This window comes from Microcaecilia unicolor, unplaced genomic scaffold (assembly GCF_901765095.1).
Source record: "Microcaecilia unicolor unplaced genomic scaffold, aMicUni1.1, whole genome shotgun sequence".
NCBI classification, from domain to species: Eukaryota; Metazoa; Chordata; class Amphibia; order Gymnophiona; family Siphonopidae; genus Microcaecilia; species Microcaecilia unicolor.
Window position 1 is genome coordinate 108362 of NW_021963085.1, and position 22994 is coordinate 131355.

The window sequence follows — 22994 nt, forward strand, 5'->3', positions numbered from 1 at the left end:
ATTTCCAAACAAGCTTGGCAGAAACAGGAGCACACAGAGCGGAAACAAGCAGGAAAGGGACTGGAGCTAAAGACTACCAGGGAAAAGACAGACAAGCAGGGTCAGAACCAAAGCTGAAGACAGGGCAGATACAAACAGAAGGGGAACAGAAGCTGACTATAGCTGAAGACAACCAGGGCAGAGACAAGCAGGATACAAAGCTGACCCACACAGACAAACAACAGAACAGTGGCAGAAGCTAAGGTAGAGGAGACTAGAACAAGCAAGGCAGACTAGGCAGAACACAAAGCTGACAAACAACGGATTAAGGCTTAAGGCAGACGTGCACACAGGCACCCTAATTAAGAAATCAAGCCCGGGTCCGTAACGTCACCCTGACGTCACTTCAACTGTGTGGCTAGATGATCCCACTGTCCATGGAGAACAGGAAATACACACTGAACACCGAAGTGAGGCTTGGAACACACAGGAAGTAGAAACCCTACACTCTGAACACCAAAGTGAGGCTTGGAACACACAGGACAAACACAACAATACAGATAGAAGTCAGCTCATGAGCTGACCAGCAGAAAAGATGAGTCAAAAGAGGGGTCACGGACACAATCGTGACATTAATCATGTTTTTATCTATTGTCAGTTTCACTTGCTTGTAAATAGCCTTTATTTTTATAATAGTTGGTTTGTTTCCTATCTTGTCAGTTCCTGGAGCAATAAAACTTGGGTACACATCTCAGCATGGCCCTCTTGAAATATGGACGAACTGTGAAGCAAAACTGAGGCGTCAGAATTGCAACTTGGACATTTTTGAGAGAAAAACGTCCTTCTGCCACCTTAAATGACATTTTTTGGATGCTTTTGTTTTGAAAATGAGCCCCTTAATCTCTTATAATATTCTTTACTGAATTTTGCTCTCAGCGATTTCTGCTCGATAGTTGTTCCTTCCTCCAGCCCTAGATATTTAAATATACCTTCCTGTTCAAGCTCCTTTATCTTCCAGTCAACAGTCAAATAGGATATCAAAATATGGGTAACATAATTTCAATATAGTTATAACATCAAATCTATTCAACTATCATCACAACTATGGCCAATTACACTCCTCCTGACTAGACTGGACCCGTTTACGCATTTAGTGTGATTTGTTGGGCAAGTGATGGGAGAAGGGAAAGTGGGCCCTTTACTGAGACACAGATGTCTGTGGGGGTGGAGACGGTTATGGAAGCTTGCTTAAGGTCATGGAGAAGGAGGGGCATCTTGAGAATGGAACAAAACATGTATTTTTGCTGACCAATGTTAATGTCATGTCTAGGGCAAGAAACTATACAAAACAGCTTAAACATTTACTGACTGTGAACTTTGTTAAAAGCTTTTAGTAGATAAGGATATGCATATAACATAGTAACATAGTAAATGATGGCAGATAAAGACCTGTACGGGTCCAACCAGTCTGCCCAAGATAAACTCATTTTACATGGTATGCGATAATTTATATGTATACCCCAGCTTGATTTCTCTTAGCCAATCTCAGGGTACAGACTGTAGAAGAGTTCTGAAGTTAATGTCGAAGCCCCTTCAAATTTACACTCTAGCCCATCCATATCTATTCAGTCACGATCAGGGCACAGACCGTAGAAGTCTGCCCAGCACTGGTTTTGCTTCCCAATAACTGGTGTTGCTGTTGCCAGCCAATCTCCACTAAGATTCCTTGGATCCATTCCTTCTAAACAGGATTCCTTTGTGTTTATCCCACGCATGCTTGAATTCTATTACTGTTTTCATTTCCACCACCTCCCGTGGGAGGGCATTCCACGTATCCACCTGACATTACTCCTGAGTCTGCCCCCCTTCAACCTCAATTTATGTCTACTACTACTACTACTACTATTTAGCATTTCTATAGCGCTACAAGGCGTACGCAGCGCTGCACAAACATAGAAGAAAGACAGTCCCTGCTCAAAGAGCTTACAATCTAATAGACAAAAAATAAAGTAATCAAATCAATTAATGTGTATAGGAAGGAGGAGAGGAGGGTAGGTGGAGGCGAGTGGTTACAAGTCAAAAGCAACGTTAAAGAGGTGGGCTTTCAGTCTAGATTTACTAGTTCTACTGCCTTCTCGTCTCCAGAAAAGGTTTGTTTGCAAATTAATACAGACGTTCAAATATTTGCAAGGTATCATCTCACCCCGTTTCTCCTTTCCTCCAAGTTATACATGTTCAGGGCATCATGTCTCTCCTCATAAAGTTTGCAACGCAAATCCCATACCATTCTTGTAGCTTTTCTTTGCATCGCTTCACGTGTTTTTACATCTTTATTTATTTATTTATTAAGATTTATTTACCACCTTTATGGCCTCCAAAACTGAACACAGTACTCCAAGTGGGACCTCACCAACGACTTGTAGAGGGGCATCAATCCTGGACCCTTTCTCTTTGCTATTATTATAGATTTATTTACCACCTTTATGGCCTCCAAAACTGAACACAGTACCCTGATACAATGTGACATTCATTGTGGTGAACATGTGTACCTATGAAGTAAACTGAAGTGAATGTGAAGGTCTACTGACATACATTAAAGTGAAATGTGAAATAGGTGGTTAATGTGTGATAATAAAAACTAAGTAACAGAATATAAAACAGCAACATCCACATGGTGGTGAGACCACAGAAAAGTAAAAGGAAAACAAGGCTTACCAACAGAACAGCAGAAATAACATGAGCGGTTACTCAAAATGTATTAGTGTATTGTCAGTCCACTCTATTAAAAAAATAAAGAAAACTGTAACAATCCAGGATTCTTATCAAAATAAAGGAACCTGAAATGATATAAACACCAAGCATGATAAATATAAAGATACTACTATTCATACTATATCATGGTCTGGTGTCTAAAATGTGGGGAGAGAGCTGTCTTAACAATCACCGTGGTTTGCGATAAAGAAGCGGCACATTGCGTGGGACACGGTGCATACATCATGACCTCTGGCTGCAAAATTCTTGTGTGAAAACATCACCCTGACAAAACCATGTCCCTCCACCGGGTTCGATCAATCACGGTATTAAATGGACTGACGGCATCGCGCAAAAGCAAGGAAGAAATCCCATAAAGGAGCTATAAATCATATAATATTGAAAAACAGCTAGTTGCCTCACCTGGGAACAGAGAAACACCGACTTGATGCAGTACATACCGCCATGGATACTGTGAAGAAGGGGATAAGGGAACAGAGAGGGGGGGGGGTACCGGCGGAGAAGATAAGGTCCAAAGGAGGGGACAACCCAGATTCTTAGCTGAGGGAGCCCCACATGTCAGGAGAAGGCATAGATCATTTTCCCTAGTTGCCTCACCTGGGAACAGAGAAAGACCGACTTACGCCAATCCATTTTTCAGCACACCTGTAAAAAAGGCCTTTTTAAACATTTTTGCCAAAACAGATGTGCGGCAAAATCAAAATTGCCGCGCATCCATTTTGGGTCTGCGACCTTACCGCCAGCCATTGACCCTATGCCTGAGGATGTAGCACAGCTCCTGCTTCCAGTCCTGGTTCCAGCTCCAGCATAGCTTCTGCTTCAAACACACTGTCAGTTTCCAGTTCGGGATACACTTTCCTGCTTTCCTTGATGCCTCTACTGGAGCAATTCCTTCTGTAGGGACTCGCCCACCATTTGCTACAGTCTTTCTGCCCCTGGGCAGACAGTCAGTGCTGTTCCAAGGAGGTCCAAGGGCTCACTCATCCTGAAACGTGTCATATATATATCAAGAATTTTGTATCCATTGACCGAAGCAGCTCAGCCAGAGGCTTGACAAGATATTAAATAAAATTGAAGGCAATATGGCTCCCTGTGGCACCCCACAGTTCATTGCTGAAGAGAACTGATTGTCGTCTGTCTGACAAATAGGATTTGAACCAAGTAAACACTGTGCTACTGATACAGTGGTATGCTGGTAAATTTTTAACAGGCTCTCTCCCCGGGATAGCCAGCCCTCCAATTTTTTATTTTTGGGGGGTGCAGAGGCCCCAGTCCACCTCTGTGCCCCCCCCCCCCCCACAAATTGCAAGGCTGGCTATACCCAGGGAGAGAGCCTGGGAGGGGGCAATGCATTAATCTCTCCAGAAAAAAAGAAAGATTTTAAATGCTCCCAGGTTCCAATCTAATTCATGTTTAATGTAGGATAAAATGCCAAAAATTAAGTAAATGAATAGATAGAACCTCTGAATGTTGAGCATCTGATTCTCATACTGTGATGTCTGTTTTAGTGGACCTTTTACTAGGAGAAAAAAAAAATCTCTGCACACATGCTAGGGTGTCCCTGTAACCAGCCCCTCCTCCAAATGACACACTAATTACGATTTATAACAAATTACTATTCTACCTATAAAAAGTTATATTTTCTCTAGTACATCCATATGCTGCAGAAGCTGGCTAGTATGTCTGAAAATATAAATAAGATTAAATCAAAATGCTACCAACAATTAAGCACAACAACGTGGTTGCAGCAGCTCTTATCCAATCCGATCTGCTCCGGCTCCCTCCATCCCCCATCCCAGACTCACACTTTCTGTGGCTCCTCCGGCTCCGTCCTCTGTGGTGGCGCTACAGGTCCCTCTCTCCTAATGATCTGCTCTCTCGCTTCTCTAACCCATGTTCTGATGTATGGTGGTATTGCGGGACCAAAATTCTATATCCCCTCTTGCCATTACAATGGCCTGGTATATGTGCTCTCATACAGTTAGTTATACCCATTGTAATTGGCAATCCTCACCAGGTATCTCATGTCAAAAGACATGTTCCTAACTCTCTTGATGACACTGTCAATCTAGACGCTATAGGAGTTCCAAGAGGGATACCTGATCAATTTAAGGCCAGAAATCAGGTATAGGCAGGTCTAGAATCTACTTTCTTTTGGTGGGTCACTATTAATAAAAATGTTGATTGGATTAATTACATTTATTATAATCAGCAAAGATTCATAAATTTTACTAGAAATGCCATTCACGGCTTAGCGGATCAACTTGGTGCCACTAGTCGAGTAGCCTGGGAAAATAGATTTGTTCTTGATCAAATTCTTTCCAAAGATGGTGATGTTTGTATTGTACTTCATGCTCATTGTTGTACTTTTATTCCCAATAATACTGACCCTGATGGTTCTGTTATGAAGGCATTACAATGCCTTTCTGCTTTAGCCAACGAATTAGCTACCAATTCAGGTATTGATACTAGCTGGACATCCTGGTGGGATACAATCTTTGGTAACTAGAAAATCTTTCTTATGTCTATTTTTACCTCCATTTTGGTTGTCATTTTAGTTTTTGCTTTAATTGTCTGTTGCTTTATTCCCTGTGCTCGTGGGCTTGTCTTCAAACTTCTTTCTAATAGTACAATTGAATGTAATGTTTAATTTTATCTTTAACATTTTTCTGGTTTAGCCGCTTATTGGTTACATGAGTTTCTCCTTCTAGAGCTTATTTCAGCTCCCCAGGCATGGAAAGGTTTAGTTTGGGTTCCTTCCTTTTCCAACTATTGTACCCTTCATCAATGGACATCGAATGGGCACTCTGCGGAATCACAATTATTATCTGTACAGGTGATGATTTCTCAATCATCAAGAGGGGAATGAATTGATTTGCACTTTTCTGTGCACTGACAGGTCAGTTATGACCCATGAAATGCATAGCTAAAAGCTCAAACTTAAAAATGCCTGAGAACTGCATTTTCTGTACTTTTTGCTGAAAGCTGTGAATTTGAGGTCATGATGATCCAGCAAGGAGCACTTTTACCCCTCCCTGACAGAGTGGTGCCACTAACTCTACATCACAAGGACACAAAAATGAATACACAGTTTGAAAGCGAAGATGTGTTGAGGTTACCAGACAAAACAATGATAAGACCTGGGTCCTGGAGAGATTCCTGTAGCAAAGTGACGACTACAAGAAACCTTGGACTTGCTGTGTTCCACAAACATTTAAATATCATGTTCTGTGTTCTATAACATTCAGATAGTGTGTTTCATTATATGTAAACAATGAAGTAAGACAGAAATTAGCTGAAATTGAAAACTGTATGATTTGGGAGGGAATTTCCATTGTACAGAAAGTATATAAGCCACGATTGCATTATATTTAGTCAGAGGCTGGGATGACCGACAGTGAGTAAATCTTTACAGCAGTGGCTTTTCTCTCCCTCTCATAACAAATTGCTATTTGTTAGTGCCTGATTGCTTTGCTATTTGTTATTGCATAATTGCTTTGTTATTGGTAAGAAATAAAGACTTTCTTCTTGGAAAGAACATAGCCTCTGTCTATTCTGCCACCCCATGTCCCCTGTGGAATTGGAGAAGAACAGCTGTGAGCCCTCTTCACGAAAGTGGCGACAGAGAAGATGCTGGAAACTACAGGCCAGTAAACCTCACAGGGAAGGGGCAAGGATGGGGACAGAGCCCCTGGGGTCAGGGACAAACTTTGCCCCTGTGTCATTTTCTACTTTGAAGCCTCTTAATGACCTGGAATGTTATTCATATTTGAGTGATGCAGACAACAATATTTTGATTTTTTGGAAAAATAAGCAAACATGCTGGCCACAACTAGCAAAATTTGCATGGGGGATCCTGTACATCCTGCTACCAGCACATCTTCTGAGAAGACAAGTTGCTTGTTTTTCTTATTGTTTTCTATTGGTGATTTATAAACAACAGTTGCACAGCATCTTGTTCCTTTTTATACTTTAATAAAAAGATTTAAATATAAAATCATATGTGTTCGAGGCTTCTACAGATGAGAACAGAGCCCACGGGTACGGGACGGGGACAAACTTTGTCTCTGTGCAATTCTCTACTAAGATAGGAGTGGTTTAGCTTCAAGATAGTTGGCAAGTTGTAAAGAGGATTGAACAAGCGATACAAGGAACTACGCCTTCATTGTGTAAATTCTCTCAAGAATGTTTGGTTAAAACGAAAGAGATGGATCAGAGACTTATAAAAGTTGAAACAGCATTTCGAAAGACTGAACAAACTGTTGTTACCTTGCAATCCACTGCAGCTTCTGCTGTTAAGGACAGTAGGCCGATTCATTCACACCTGGAAGCTCTGGAAAATAAAATCTCAGGGGTCCTGTTAACTAAAGGGTTGCCATGCAGCAATCTGGAATTACCACCGGTGGCAGTTCCACCGTGAAGGCGCAGCATTTCCAGCGCTAGCAGAAATATTGGAAAAATATTTCCGCAGGGGGTTACCGCTGACTTAGTGACGGAACCCTTACTGCCACCTAAATTATTGCACGGCCATTTCGTTTTGGGGCTACGGTAAAATGAGGGACTCTGCAAGCATAAAAAATATGCACTGACGCTAGTGCAGGCCCCCTTTTACTGCAGCTTAGTAAAAGGGGCCCCCTTAGGACCCTGAAATTTTCTAGTGACATTATCTGGCTCCTTTACAGCTTCTGAAAATGTACTACTACTACTACTTAACATTTCTAGAGCGCTACTAGGGTTACGCAGCGCTGTACAAAATAAAGAAGGACGGTCCCTGCTCAAAGGAGCTTACAATCTAAAGAACGAAATGTCAAGTTGGGGCAGTCTAGCTTTCCTGGGTAGAGGTGTAGAGGTTAGGGTTAGGGTTTTGTTGGGTATCCTCATGCAGCTGTTTTAACTGTCGAGGGTATATTTTATGTTCAAAGAAGCTCAATCCAGATAAGAGGAGAGGGTGAAATGGACCAAGTACTGTCTAGTCCTGATTTATCTCAATTTTTGGAGTCCTCACAGGATTTGATAGCAAAAAAGAGCTACTCTTCTGGTTAAATTTTCCTCTAAAATTGAACCCCCCCCCCCCCCCCCCCAATATTCTTAATATTTCTCAAAAAAAATGTACCTTTATGTGGTCACCAAAATTTATTTGTTTCCTGATGTCTCCAGGCAGAAGCAATTATGTAGAAAGCAGTTCCCACAAAGTAAAGTTTTGGCTGTGGGAGCAACTTTTTTCCTTAAATTTCCCCGTAAATGCCTTTTGGGGAATTGTTTCTTTCTGATAAACCGGTACTTACATAGTAACATAGTAGATGACGGCAGAAAAAGACCTGCACGGTCCATCCAGTCTGCCCAAGAAGATAAATTCATATGTGCTACTTTTTTTATTTGTACTGTCCTCTTCAGTGCACAGACCGTATAATACTGGCCAGCCCTATCCCCGCCTCCCAACCACCAACCCCGCCTCCCAACCACCAGCTCTGGCACAGACCATATAAGTCTGCCCAGCAATATCCCCGCCTCCCAACCACCAACCCCGCCTCCCAACCACCAGCTCTGGCACAGACCGTATAAGTCTGCCCAGCACTATCCCCGCCGCCCAACCACCAGCCCCGGCACAGACCGTATAAGTCTGCCCACTCTAGTCCCGCCTCCCAACCACCAGCTCTGCCACCCATTCTAGGCTAAGCTCCTGAGGATCCCTTTCTTCTGCACAGGATTCCTTTATGTTTATCCCATGCATGTTTGAATTCCATTACCGTTTTCATCTCCACCACCTCCCGCGGGAGGGCATTCCAAGCATCCACCACCCTCTCCGTGAAAAAATACTTCCTGACATTCTTCTTGAGTCTGCCCCCCTTCAATCTCATTTCATGCCCTCTCGTTCTACTGCCTTCCCATCTCCGGAAAAGGTTTGTTTGCGGATTAATACCTTTCAAATATTTGAACGTCTGTATCATATCACTCCTGTTCCTTCTTTCCTCCAGGGTATACATGTTCAGGTCCGCAAGTCTCTCATACGTCTTGTAACGCAAATCCCATACCATCCTCGTAGCTTTTCTTTGCACCGCTTCAATTCTTTTTACATCCTTAGCAAGATACGGCCTCCAAAACTGAACATAATACTCCAGGTGGGGCCTCACCAATGACTTGTACAGGGGCATCAACACCTCTTTTCTTCTGCTGGTCACACCTCTCTCTATACAGCCTAGTAACCTTCTAGCTACGGCCACTGCCTTGTCACACTGTTTCATCGCCTTCAGATCCTCAGATACTATCACCCCAAGATCCCTCTCCCCATCCGTACCTAGCAGACTCTCACCGCCTAACACATACGCCTCTCTTGGATTTCTACTCCCTGAGTGCATCACTTTGCATTTCTTCGCATTGAATTTTAATTGCCAAACCTTAGACCATTCTTGTAGCTTTTTCAGATCCTTTTTCATGTTTTCCACTCCCTCCGGGGTGTCCACTGTGTTACAAATCTTAGTATCATCCGCAAATAGGCAAACTTTACCTTCTAACCCTTCGGCAATGTCACTCACAAATATATTGAACAGAATCGGCCCCAGCACCGATCCCTGAGGCACTCCACTACTCACCTTTCCCTCCTCCGAGCGAACTCCATTCACCACCACCCTCTGGCGCCTGTCCGTCAACCAGTTCCTAATCCAGTTCACCACTTTGGGTCCTATCTTCAGCCCATCCAGTTTATTTAAGAGCCTCCTGTGGGGAACCGTGTCAAAAGCCTTGCTGAAATCTAAGAAGATTACGTCTATAGCACATCCACGGTTCAATTCTCCAGTCACCCAATCAAAGAATTCAATGAGATTCGTTTGGCATGATTTCCCTTTGGTAAAACCATGTTGTCTCGGATCTTGCAACTCATTTTCTTCCAGGAAATTCACTATCCTTTCCTTCAGCATCGCTTCCATTACTTTTCCAATAATCGAAGTGAGCCTTACCGGCCTGTAGTTTCCAGCTTCTTCCGTATCACCACTTTTGTGAAGAGGGACCATATCCGCTGTTCTCCACTCCTACAGAACCTCTCCCGTCTCCAAGGATTTATTAAACAAATCTTTAAGAGGACCCGGCAGAACCTCTCTGAGCTCCCTCAATATCCTGGGGTGGATCCCATCCGGTCCCATGGCTTTGTCCACCTTTAGTTTCTCTAGTTGTTGATACACACTCTCTTCCGTGAACGGTGCTATATCCACTCCATTCTCAAATGAACTTTTACCAGTCCATCGCGGTCCTTCTCCCGGATTTTCTTCAGTAAAAACAGAACAAAAGTATCTATTTAGCAAATTTGCCTTTTCTTCATCATTATCTACATAGCGGTTTGCAGTATCTTTTAGTCTCACAATTCCCTTTTTAGTCATTCTCCTTTCACTAATATACCTGAAGAAATTTTTGTCACCCCTCCTTACCTTTCTAGCCATTTGTTGCTAATCAGTTCCTGAAATGTAATGGTTTTTGAGGTTTCGGAGTGATAGAGGAATATATTTGCATCACCTGCTCTGCTTTCCAGTGTTTCCATTTCCCTCTTGAGTCTCCAGCTTCCTCGTTAGCCTACTGCACTTTCCTAGATGTGGACTAAGCCTATGTATCTTTTCCTTTATTATTATTTTTTTAATTTTTGAATTATTCTTGGATATTTCTCTACTTTGTATGGTAAAATTACAAATAAGAAAAAAAACCTTCCCTGTGGCTGCCTCCAAATGCTGTGTGAGTAAGATCATGTCATTTCCGTTCAGCTTTTCTTTTGAAAGAGTTTTCATATTTAGAACATTTCAATGGTTTATGTCACATGTGACAATTACACAACAAGGTGATGAAAAGTCCCCACAAAAAAAAAAACCTAGGAATTACCAAACACAAACCGGAGTGAGAAACACCTTAATTATTACCCTACTTTGAACATTACAAATCAAAATACATATGCACCCGAATCAACACACTTTATCTGTGGTAATGGAGGAAAAAGACCTCAGGAGCGGTAGAAGCTCTGCAGATCAGTGGCTTAACACACCTTACAGACCAGCGCTACTTCCGAATTGCCACGCAGCGAGCCTGCAATAGGCTTTCTGCACTTCAGTAAAATGGTCCCTTTATACATTTCTTTTAAACCATTTTTCTCTCCAGTGAGACCCTATAGGCCAGTGATGGCGAACCCATTGCATGAGTGCCAGAGAGGGCACGCAGAGCCCTCTCCCTTGGCATGCGTGCAGTCGCTGGTCTACCCACTCTCCCTCCGAGCACCAAGCCGGCCTCCCTTCCTCCCACCAAGCACCAGGCCGCCTGCCTGCCCTCCCTCCCTCCCAGGCATACCTCGGGGTTAAGGTGGCGTCGGCAGCGGCAGCGAAAAGCGTGTTCTTTGCTCGGCGTGCCTTCGGCCTTCCCTTCTGTCTCTCAAGCTCTGGTCCCGCCTATGACCAGAGCTTGAGAGACAGAAGGGAAGGCCGAAGGTGCGCCGAGCGAAGAACATGCTTTTCGCTGCTGGCGCCGCCTTAACCCCAAGGTATGCCTTTTAAATTTCGGAGGAGGAGGGGAGCCCTGGTGCTGGGTGGGAGGGAAGATGGGCGGGCGGCCTGATGCTTGTTTTGTTGGAGGGAGGGCAGGAGGCAGGCCTGGTGCTGGGAGGGACGGAGGGACGGAGGCCTGGTGCTGAGTGGGAGGGAGGCCTGATGCTGGGTGCTGCTGGGTACTGGGTGGGAGGGAGGCCTGATGCTTGCTGCTGGGTGGGAGGGAGGCCTGGTGCTGGGTGGGAGGGAGGCCTGCCTGGTGCTGGGAGGGAGGGCGGGTGGGAGGGCAGGGGGGGAGGAGGGTGGCTGGATGGGAGGGCAGGGGGGAGAGGAGGGTGGCTGGACATGGGTGGCTGGAGGGGAGAGGAGGGTGGCTGGACATTTGTGGCTGGAGGGGAGAGGAGGGTTGCTGGACATGGATGGAGGGCAAGAAATGAAGAAGAAAGGAGGAAAGTAAAGAAATAAATGGAAAGGAAGCCCTGGAAACAAAGTTAAGAGAACAGATAGAGAGCAGCAGAATCAGTGACTAGGACCAATATGGATAGAAAAACAAAATCACCAGACAACAAACATAGAAAAAAATCATTTTATTTTCATTTTAGTGTTTGTAATATGTCCAATTTGAGAATTTACATCTGCTGTCTTATTTTGCACTGGGTATACTGGAGCTGTAACAGCTTACGGAAATGATTTATAATGAAAGAAAATCATGTTATTTTTCTCCTATACTAGTATAATATTTCAATGATGTCTGTTTATATGCGCCATGGCTGGTGTAAGGGGTGTGGCTATCATAGGGGTGGAGTCATATGTGGTGACCCCACCCATAATGAGTACCGGCACTTTGCGATAAATAATTAGATTTTGGGTTGCTGTTTGGGCACTCGGTCTCTGAAAGGTTCGCCATCACTGCTATAGGCCATTGCAGCTTGTAAAACGCCATAAGATCATCTTGCAAATTTCTCAATCTGCGCTTCCCCAGCTGTAAAGGACTAAAATACAAGCTGATACACGCCACTACCTTTTCCTACATGAGTACACAGTTGTGGAATGCATTACCCACAGCCCTGAAAGCTACTGAAGAAATAACCAACTTCCGCAAATCTTTGAAGACATACCTCTTCAACAGGGCCTACAAAGAGAACCCATAGCCTTACAAAATACCTCACCAACCCACCCAGTTACTAAAGTCCACCTTCGGTACTATCCTGCCTAACACCTTCCTTCCCTCTTCTCTCTGACCTCACTTAATCTACAAACTACCAACTGTATCTATTATCATGTAATGACTGTGTCATAACAAATCTCTGTAAGCCACATTGAGCCTGCAAATAGGTAGGAAAATGTGGGATACAAATGCAACAAATAATAAATAATAATAAAACAATTAGAATATTGAACTGGTTTATTGTATAAGTCATTTCATGTCGTTGCAGCTCAATATGACATTCAGGAACATTTAAATGGTTTCTCTTTTGTATGATTCACTATATGCCATTTGCATATCGGCCTCCCTTACCAGCCCACCATACACTCACTGTGAGGTTTAACCCCTTCACACCACCTCTGCGATGGGGACGTCTTACCCAAAAAATTCTCACACAACCAGCTGTCAAATTCAGCAAGATTCTTTATTTTTCTTACTTCAACCAGCAGAAAAAAATCAAGGGCAGAGTGCAAGCAGCTACTGAAACATGAAAGAGAAAGATCAGGAGGGGGGCTATGCGGGAAGTTGTACAGAGGGTGCTTCTGGGGCAGGCAGAAGGTAGCACTTACATTGGTGATGCTACTGCCAGAAGCCTCGAAGTTGAAAGATGTGCAGGAGCGGAGGGGGAGAGCGATACCGCACTAGTTGGGGGATGGGGGTGGGGGAAGGACACCCATACAGCACCGCACCAGGGGGGGAGGGGTAAAGACGGCAGCACTGCACCAGTCGGGGGGGGGGGGGGAGAGGAAGACGTCCAAGGCAGCACCCCCTCACGAGCTGCACCCGGGGCGGTCCGCCCCCACCGTCCCGCCCTCGGTACGCCACTATCTGTCCTCTCCTTCTCATTTGCTTATCTGTCTTTTCCACTTAGTTTCCATCCCTCCCATATTCCATAACCATCTTTCCCATCTTCTAACTTGTTTCTATGTCATGTCCAGCTACAGTTCTTTCTCTAAATTCTTAACAATGCAGAGACAGTTTGCTCCTGGTACTTTCCTTATCTGCTTAGAATACAAGCTTAGACGCAGTGGTAATAATGAACAGAATAAATGTTAAAGTACATATCTCCATACAGGCTTACCTTAATGTAATTTATATAAGTAAAGCTAATATAATTCATATATGTAACTCCCTGTCTAGAAGAGCTTATAATGTTACCATTTTTACAATACTTAAAGTGCAATGAACTCCTGTACACTCTCTACTGAACTGCCACACAGTTCATACATACTGGTCCACGTCCTTGTTCTTAGGCATGTCTTAATGCCTTAAACTATGTGACAGGCCTACGCAATCCCTCTTTTCAGATATTCCTAGTTGTTTGTCCAGGCCATTGGCCTGCTCTGACCTTCCTATCTGACAGTAACCCCTTGCTTTTGAAACATGTATAACATCTTGAATATTGATTTATTGCAAGCCCAGTCAGATAGTTCTTCCCTCTGAAACATTTATCACCTTCTAAACATTTAAATGGTTTCCCTCCCATTTGAGTCCTTTTTTGCTATTTGGACCTTCTTATTAAAAACACTTATCACATACTTAATATTTAAATGTTTTTTTTCTTCCGTATGAGTTTTCGTGAACTTTCTTCTTGGCCTTCCTTCTGAAACATTTATCACATTAGGAACACGTATGGTTTCTCTCCTGTATGAGTTCTTTGATGAAGTTTGACCTCACCCTTGGTTCTGAACCACTTCTCACATTCTGAACATTGAAATGGTTTTTCTCCTGTATGAGTTCTTTCATGAAGTTTCAGCCCAGCCCTGGTTGAGAACCATTTCTCACATTCTGAGCATTGAAATGGTTTCTCTCTTGTATGAGTTCTTCCATGCTGTTTCAGACTACTTTTACTGGTAAAGGATTTATCACATTCTGAACATTGAAACGGTTTCTCTCCTGTATGAGTTCTTTCATGACGTTTTACCTTACCCTTGGTTGAGAACCATTTCTCACAATCTGAACACTGAAATGGTTTCTCTCCTGTATGAATCCTTTTGTGATTGTTCAGCACAGTCCTGGTTGAGAACCATTTCTCACATTCTGAACATTGAAATGGTTTCTCTCCTGTATGAGTTCTTCCATGCTGTTTCAGATGACTTTTACAGATAAAGGATTTATAACATTCTGAACACTGAAACAGTTTCTCTCCTGTATGAGTTCTTTCATGAAGTTTTAGCTCAGTCTTGGTTGAGAACCATTTCTCACATTCTGAACATTGAAATGGTTTCTCTCTTGTATGAGTTCTTCCATGCTGTTTCAGATGACTTTTACGGGAAAAGGATTTATCACATTCTGAACATTGAAACGGTTTCTCTCCTGTATGAATTCTTTCATGAAGTTTTAGCTCAGCCTTGGTTGAGAACCATTTCTCACAATCTGAACATTGAAATGGTTTCTCTCCTGTATGAGTTCTTTCATGACGTTTTACCTTACCCTTGGTTGAGAACCATTTCTCACAATCTGAACACTGAAATGGTTTTTCTCCTGTATGAGTTATTTCATGAAGTTTTAGTTCAAACTTGGTTGAGAACCGTTTCTCACATTCTGAACATTGAAATGGTTTCTCTCCTGTATGAGTTCTTCCATGCTGTTTCAGATTACTTGTACAGGTAAAGGATTTATCACATTCTGAACATTGAAATGGTTTCTCTCTTGTATGAGTTCTTCCATGCTGTATCAGATTACTTGTACAGGTAAAGGATTTATCACATTCTGAACATTGAAACGGTTTCTCTCCTGTATGAGTTCTTTCATGGTGTTTCAGATGACTTTTACAGGTAAAGGATTTATCACATTCTGAACATTGAAACAGTTTCTCTCCTGTATGAATCCTTATGTGGTTTTTCAGCCCAGCCCTGGTTGAGAACCATTTCTCACATTCTGAGCATTGAAATGGTTTCTCTCTTGTATGAGTTCTTCCATGCTGTTTCAGACTACTTTTACTGGTAAAGGATTTATCACATTCTGAACATTGAAACGGTTTCTCTCCTGTATGAGTTCTTTCATGACGTTTTACCTTACCCTTGGTTGAGAACCATTTCTCACAATCTGAACACTGAAATGGTTTCTCTCCTGTATGAATCCTTTTGTGATTGTTCAGCACAGTCCTGGTTGAGAACCATTTCTCACATTCTGAACATTGAAATGGTTTCTCTCCTGTATGAGTTCTTCCATGCTGTTTCAGATGACTTTTACAGATAAAGGATTTATAACATTCTGAACACTGAAACAGTTTCTCTCCTGTATGAGTTCTTTCATGAAGTTTTAGCTCAGTCTTGGTTGAGAACCATTTCTCACATTCTGAACATTGAAATGGTTTCTCTCTTGTATGAGTTCTTCCATGCTGTTTCAGATGACTTTTACGGGTACAGGTAAAGGATTTATCACATTCTGAACATTGAAATGGTTTCTCTCTTGTATGAGTTCTTCCATGCTGTATCAGATTACTTGTACAGGTAAAGGATTTATCACATTCTGAACATTGAAACGGTTTCTCTCCTGTATGAGTTCTTTCATGGTGTTTCAGATGACTTTTACAGGTAAAGGATTTATCACATTCTGAACATTGAAACAGTTTCTCTCCTGTATGAATCCTTATGTGGTTTTTCAGCCCAGCCCTGGTTGAGAACCATTTCTCACATTCTGAGCATTGAAATGGTTTCTCTCTTGTATGAGTTCTTCCATGCTGTTTCAGACTACTTTTACTGGTAAAGGATTTATCACATTCTGAACATTGAAACGGTTTCTCTCCTGTATGAGTTCTTTCATAGTGTTTCAGATGACTTTTACAGGTAAAGGATTTATCACATTCTGAACATTGAAACGTTTCTCTCCTGTATGAGTTCTTTCATGGTGTTTCAGATGACTTTTACAGGTAAAGAATTTATCACATTCTGAACATTGAAACGGTTCCTCTCCTGTATGAGTTGTTCCATGCCGTTTCAGATGACTTTTACAGGTAAAGGATTTATCACATTCTGAACATTGAAACGGTTTCTCTCCTGTATGAATCCTTATGTGGTTTTTCAGCCAAGTCCTGGTTGAGAACCATTTCTCACATTCTGAACATTGAAATGGGTTCTCTCCTGTATGAGTCATATGGTGGGTTTCCAAGTTCGCCTTGCTTGCGTAACATTTATCACATTCAGAACATTGAAATGGTTTTTCACAGTATCCAGATGGGTTAGTTTTATGCATACCTTGACAGTCATGAACTTCAGTCCTAAGCCCACTTATGTGGTGCTCAATAAAATTGGAGTCGGTAGTAAAGGTTTCCCAAACATCAGCCCTTTTAAAATGTCTCTCACCGTTGAGTCTTCCAGGTTGTTCAAGTGTTGGGAAAAAGCTACAGTTTCTCTTTTGTCTTTCAAATCTTTCTCCTTTCTGAACTGCTGCTTTCTCACCAGTTGGTATTATGCTACCGATACCTCCTTCACAGTCTGCTGAAGGATCTGTGCTGTCTCTGGAGGAGTCTTTGTGTTTCCATTCCTCTATTTGCTGCTCATCACACATTCTCACTCTTTCACTCTCATTCCCAAATCCATCATCTGTTGGATAAAATAAAAAGAGTACGATCATTCATTTTACAGCTATGGAAAAGGATATACTTAAGGTGGGCAGGAACGAGGAGAATGTGCTCCTACCCCACAAAATTCACTGGAGCACCTGGGCTAGAGGTAGAACCGGGAGAGGAAGAAAAGATGGAGCATTGTCAGGAGAGCCGGGGGGGGGGGGCTCGAAAACCTGAAAGTGGAAAAAGCTACAGAGCTGGATAGGATACATCCCAGTGAGGATGTGTTTTTTGCCTCTATGTCACTGATCAGGTAGGATTTATTACTGGAAGGCAAGCAGCTGATGGTAGAAGAGTACTTTCCATCTATGAAGGGTGAAATACAAAAGAGGTGTATAGACTCTTTGCTTTCGTATCAAACTGCTAAAATAGACAAGGAAATTTCTTCCTGGATAGTTCAGGCATCAAGCTCAAAACAGATTTGTTTCAGAATTATGGAAGGAAATGAACATATTAGTTTTCATTCATGATAATATGCTGTAATTTCTGGTTTGTCTAGTCTCGTTGTACGTAACCCACACAGAACTGCGAGGTATTGCGGACTATAAAAACAAAGTGTTATTGTCACCAAACGCCTGAGGTTAACCCTGTGGCCACCTGGAGGGTCTGTCTCCAACATTGCTCAGGACCGCCTGCACCTGGGCATGTGCTCTATACTAGAACCCTCCTCCCACCGACTGTGTCCTGCTTGCCTCTGAGCTAGTCTCCCACTCTCAGATTATTCTCTGGTAATTTCTAGGACACTGGGGGCCACACTCCAGGAGTTCCACAGTTTCTAGAAAGCAAACCCAAAAACACAAACCAGGATTCTTAGTCAGTACAGGACGGCAGAACTAATAAACTATTGGTTTATTATCATGAAAATGAACAGTGAATGTTTGAAAAACCAGATGAAAAAGTACAGCAAGCAATAACAGATAACCACCAAAACAACCCAAACATTAAAACTATCTAACAACAGCAGAGTGGTCCCTCATTAACCGTACATCTGAGAGCCACGGGTGTGCCAACCCTCTCTCACCTGCAGCTAGCGCGCGGCTGAGTTCTCCTCTCTGTGCTCAGGAAGTTCAACAGACCATTAAATCTTTATCAATGGGCACCGCCCTGGGCCTGGATGGCTTTTCCTCAGAGTATTATAAGATTTTGGTGCATAAAATAATTGTACCGCTCACTCTTTTCTTTGAGGAGGCGATGTTGGGCGGTGAGCTGCCTGCTAGAGCGAACGAGGCGCTCATTGTTCTGGTTTCCTAAGCCAGGTAAACCCCCGGATTTACTGGGGTCCTACCGCCCGATCTTCCTCCTCAACGTAGACGTGAAAATCCTAGCCCGAATCTTGGCGGACAGACTAGCCACTCATATTCCTACCCTGGTGGGAGACCATCAGGTAGGCTTTGTCAGGGGATGACACCCAGGTCTGAATGTTCGTAGAGCGCTGCTTGCAGTGAGCAAGGCGAAGGCTTCTCAACAGCCACTGCTGCTGGTGGGACTGGATGCAGAGAAGGCTTTCGACTGGGTGAGCTGGGACTATCTTTTCGTAGTGCTACGCTTTGTGGGACTCTCTGGATGGTCCTATGCAGATCCGGTAGCCCGAGTGTTGGTGAATGGGTCACAATCTCCTAGTTTTCGGGTACGCAGGGGAACCAGACAAGGATGCCCTTTGTTCCCCCTCCTGTTTCTACTATATCTGGAACCTCTCCTCTGTGACATTAGGGGAGACCCGACGATTGCTGGTGTGGCACTGCCCCAGCTCACCGTCAAGGCCTTGGCTTACGCAGACGATATCTTGCTGGCTTTAACACACCCCCAGAGCTCCCTGGTCGCAGGAATTCAGATATTACTCTGGCTTTTGGCTGAATTTGCAAAAATCTGAAGCTCTGCCGGTTCCCCTCTCAGTACAGACAACATGGGAGGGGCCCTTCCCGTTAAAGTGGGCCTCTGGCTATCTACATTACTTAGGCATCCGGGTTCCGACAGTCTTGACACAGCTCTATAACATTAACCTAGCACCGTTGTGGTCTTCGACTAAACTTTCTTTGGAGATGTGGCAACACCTCCCGGTGTCCCTGTGGGGAAGAATCGCGCTATATAATATGACCCTAGTCCCCAAATGGTTCTACATAGTCCAGGTATTGTCACTTTTTAACTTGAGAAGGGATGAACTGGCATTGCATCGCCTGTTAGTAAAGTTCTTTTGGAATGGGAAGAGATCTCGTGTCCCTTTCTCACAGACTTATCTCCCGATGGATAAGGGGGGCCTGGGAGCAGATAGTATTAAGAAGTTTTCTGTTGCGGGTTGTATGAGACACATTAGTGATTGGTTCCGGAGTACCTCATTTTTCCTTTTCCTGATACAGAGTCTAGGTGTTATGATTGGGGTCAGAACCCCTCTCAAACTTACCTCTTTTCTGGGGGTCAGCTTCTTAGCTGGCTTCTGTTTCTATTCTCTGTCCTTTCTGAGCTGTCTCTGTCTCTCTGTGCTGGCAGCTTCCAGCAGCATGGGGTTAATTGTTTTACTTTACTACAGCTGTGTGTTGCCTGAGTTGCTCTACCTCGCTTTGGGTGTACTGGCTTCAAGTGCTTCACAGTGTTGCATTGGTGTGGGTTGGGCCTCTCTGGGTCAGTGTGCTTTTGCCTAGGTCTAGGGAGTGTGACATCATCAGGGAGGGCCTTGATAAGGAAGTGGTGTTGTTTCCTTCAGGGCCTTTGCAACAGTGGTGTTTGCTTTAGGTAGGGTGGTGCAGTGTGCACTTCTGACGTTGTGTCTAGTTTCCCTGCTTGCTTTTGCTAAGGTCCAGGTTAGTGTTAGTGCAGTGTGCACTGGTGACTGTGTGTTTAGCTTTCCTGCTTTTCCCTTTTGGATCCCCTGCTGTTCCCTCTTGGTTTTGGAAGCATTGCTGTGTGTAGGGCTTTGGAAGCTCTGTTGCTGATAGAAGTACTTCAGGGTTTGGTGTTGTTAGGAACACTGCAGAGTTTGCTGTTAGAAGTACTTCTGGGTTTATGCTAGTGGGAGCATTGCAGTCTTTGCTGTTGGTGTTTGGTGATTTAGAATCACTTTTGGCTTATGTGTTAGCTTCCCTTCTTTTCTTGTGGCTCCCCTGTCTTCCCTTTTAGTGCTAGGAGCTCTTCTGGTTGCTTGCCAGAGTAGTGCTTAGGAAGCACCTGGTTAGTTGTGTATCTAGCTTGCTAGAGCAGTGCTTAGGTAGCTTGGTAGTTTTGTGTTTAGCTTATTAGTGTAGAGCTCTGCTTGTAGCTTGGTGCTTAGTAGCACCTGTGTTAGCTTTGTGTTTAGTTCCCTGCTCTGTTAGTTTAGGGCTTAGGAAGTCCCTTTCTTGAGCAGGGCTTAGGAGCTCCTGTTTAGTATAGGGCTTAGGAAGTCCTTTTGTCAGTTTTCTGTTAGGAACACTCCTGCTGGTTTAGGGCTTGGGAGCACGTAGATCAGTTTAGGTTTAGGAGCACTTCTGTTTCCAGTCCTGTGTCATCCGGTATCCAGTAAGTCCTGCCGGCTACTCGAACCCAGGAGCTCAACTTCTGGGGGGCTTAGTAGCTAAGTGCAGGTGAAGCTGTGTGGACCAGTCCAGTGTGCTCCAGTCCCGTGTTGCAGTCCTGTGTCCTCCAGTCCGGGGGACCAGTCCAGTGTGCTCCAGTCCAGTGTGTTCCGGTCCGGTGTGTGTTCCAGTCTGGTGTGCTTCAGTCCAGTGTGTTCCGGTCCGGTGTGTGTTCCAGTCCGAGGGATTGCAGTCCAGTGTTCCAGTCCTGTGTCCTCCAGTCCGGGGGATTCCAGTCCAGGTGTTCCGGTTCGCTGGGCAGTGCCTGCAGTCCCTGCCGGTGTGCTTACCCAGTGTTGGTTGGTGGGTTTTGCCTGCTGCTGTCGCTCCTCGTCAGCAGCCCAAGGGCTTACGTTTGCTCCAGAGCCCAGTCCCGCGGGCTCTGAACCTGAGAACCTGACACTAGGGTGCTGAGTTCCTTCCATTTTAGCTATTGGTTGCATGCACCGGCTGGGCGTGCCCCCACGAAGCCGGGTTTTGCTCCTCTTTTTTTACCTTTACGGAGAGCATGGCACTGGATTTGCAAACTACATGGGTTTGACGTCCCGGTGCCCCCGCTATTGCCAAAAGGGGCAATGCTGATTTTCCGGTGGGTACGTCCACAGTGGTTTTCCGGGAGTGGAGAGAGGGGGGGACCATTTTCCTTTTCCAAGTCCTGAAGAAGGAGGGCACTTGTAAATCTTTACAGGAGTTGTGTGCGGGCGGATACTTGTCCACCTGGGCTTTTTTGTTCTACCTGCAATTGTGTCATTATATTGCACCCTTGCCGGGGGACTCTTTGACCTCTAAGAGACGGAAACAATTAACAGAGCTCTATGACCTGGAGGCGCAGATTCTGGTTCCCCTAAAACATTTTCATAACCAAATTAGAGAAGCGTCCCCTGTGGTGCACTATGGAACCTTGGCGCAGTCTTGGGCTGGGGAATTAGGGTGTAGAGTCCAGGAAAAGTCATTGTAGGCATGCATAACTACTTGTTACAGAACGTTTGGGAGTGCGACTCTACGAGAACTACAACATAAATTTATTATGCGTCTGTATATTTCTCCGCACAGAGCCTTCAGGACTACCTTGAGACCCCAAGACGACTGTCCAAAGTGTTCGGGACAAGGGGCGCATTTGGGCCACATGTTTTGGCTATGCCCCCCGGTGCGAACCTTCTGGAACTCAATATGTGCCTTTGTGTCTAGGTTCTGGGGGATCGAGTGGCGTCCCACTCCCATGCTTTTGTTTGATGTTTATCAGGTGATGGGTCGTCAAAGGAGGGGGAAGCTCGCGTTTCTTCGGCGAGCATCCATTATGGGGAAAAAGACTGTACTATCTGTTTGGTTGTTAGCAGAACAGCCTGCGCTGCAGACGTGGTGGTCTCTGATGGTCTCCCTGAGTGCAGTGGAACGTAAAGATGTAGAAGATCTGGCCTCGCAGAGGGGAGACCGCTTGTTTCAATGCTGGTCTCCCTTCTGGGATATCTTGACACTGACAGCCCGCAGTCGGATTCCGAATGGGTAAAGTCCACACGAGTAGGGAAGGGTGGGAGGCAGGGTTGCCAGGTGGAAAATTTTTTTCTAGCCCAATCCAGCCCCAAAACCAGCCCAAAACCCGCCCAAACACAAACCCCGCCCCTGACACCCCCACCCCCGCGTCATCACCCCCGCCCCCGCCGTCATCGGCCCCGCCCCTGCCGTCACCGGCCCCGCCTCCCACGTCACCAGCCCCGCCTCCCCCGTCATCGGCCCCGCCTCCCCGTCATCGGCCCTGCCTCCCACATCATCGGCCCCGCCTCCCCCGTCATCGGCCCCGCCCCCCGCGGCCGAAAAAGGCAAAAAGCCGCCTAAAAAACCGCACAGAAACCTAAAAAGCCGCCCAAAAAACCGCAACCCGCCGCGGGCAAAAATTTCCCGCGGCGGGTCGCGGAAAACCGCCCAATTGGGCGGTAAAACCGCCCACCTGGCAACACTGGTGGGAGGGGGGGTGTAGGGGAAGGGGAGGGTTATGGGTAGTAAGTCCAAGAATCTAGTGGATGTTATAACAAAAAGAAAATGTTGGAACATGTTACAGTTGACTGTTGTTAACCACAATCTTCTTTTGAATAAATAAAGTTATATATATATATAAAACTATCTAACACTTGTTACTACCTGGGTAGCACCTGGGGAGTTCAGGAACGTAACTGTTCACAAGAATTGGACAGGATCTCAGGACACAGATGTTCCTCCTCTGTACCCCCACCCTGAGAATAAAGAAAAATCCAGTACCTCCTGTCTAGTTTGAAGTCCAGGGCTAATCAGAGCCCCAGGGCATCAACTTTGAAAGTATCTGGCCAAAGATTGCAGATTGCTTTTCCATAAGCTTAAACTGGAAAAGACAAAGCCTTTTTTTCTGCTACAGCTTTAAAACTCAAAACAAGAGC

General features: G+C 44.6%; 1 protein-coding gene across 1 annotated transcript in view; it reads right to left on the reverse strand.

The window, feature by feature from the left end:
• The window catches only part of LOC115458911 (zinc finger protein 709-like), a 99187-nt gene that overhangs the window by 73504 nt on the left and 2689 nt on the right, over nt 1-22994 (reverse strand). The window contains exon 3 of the mRNA XM_030188757.1: nt 16779-17018. Within this exon, the coding sequence (XP_030044617.1) occupies nt 16779-17018 (240 nt within the window). The remainder of the gene's footprint in view (nt 1-16778; nt 17019-22994) is intronic.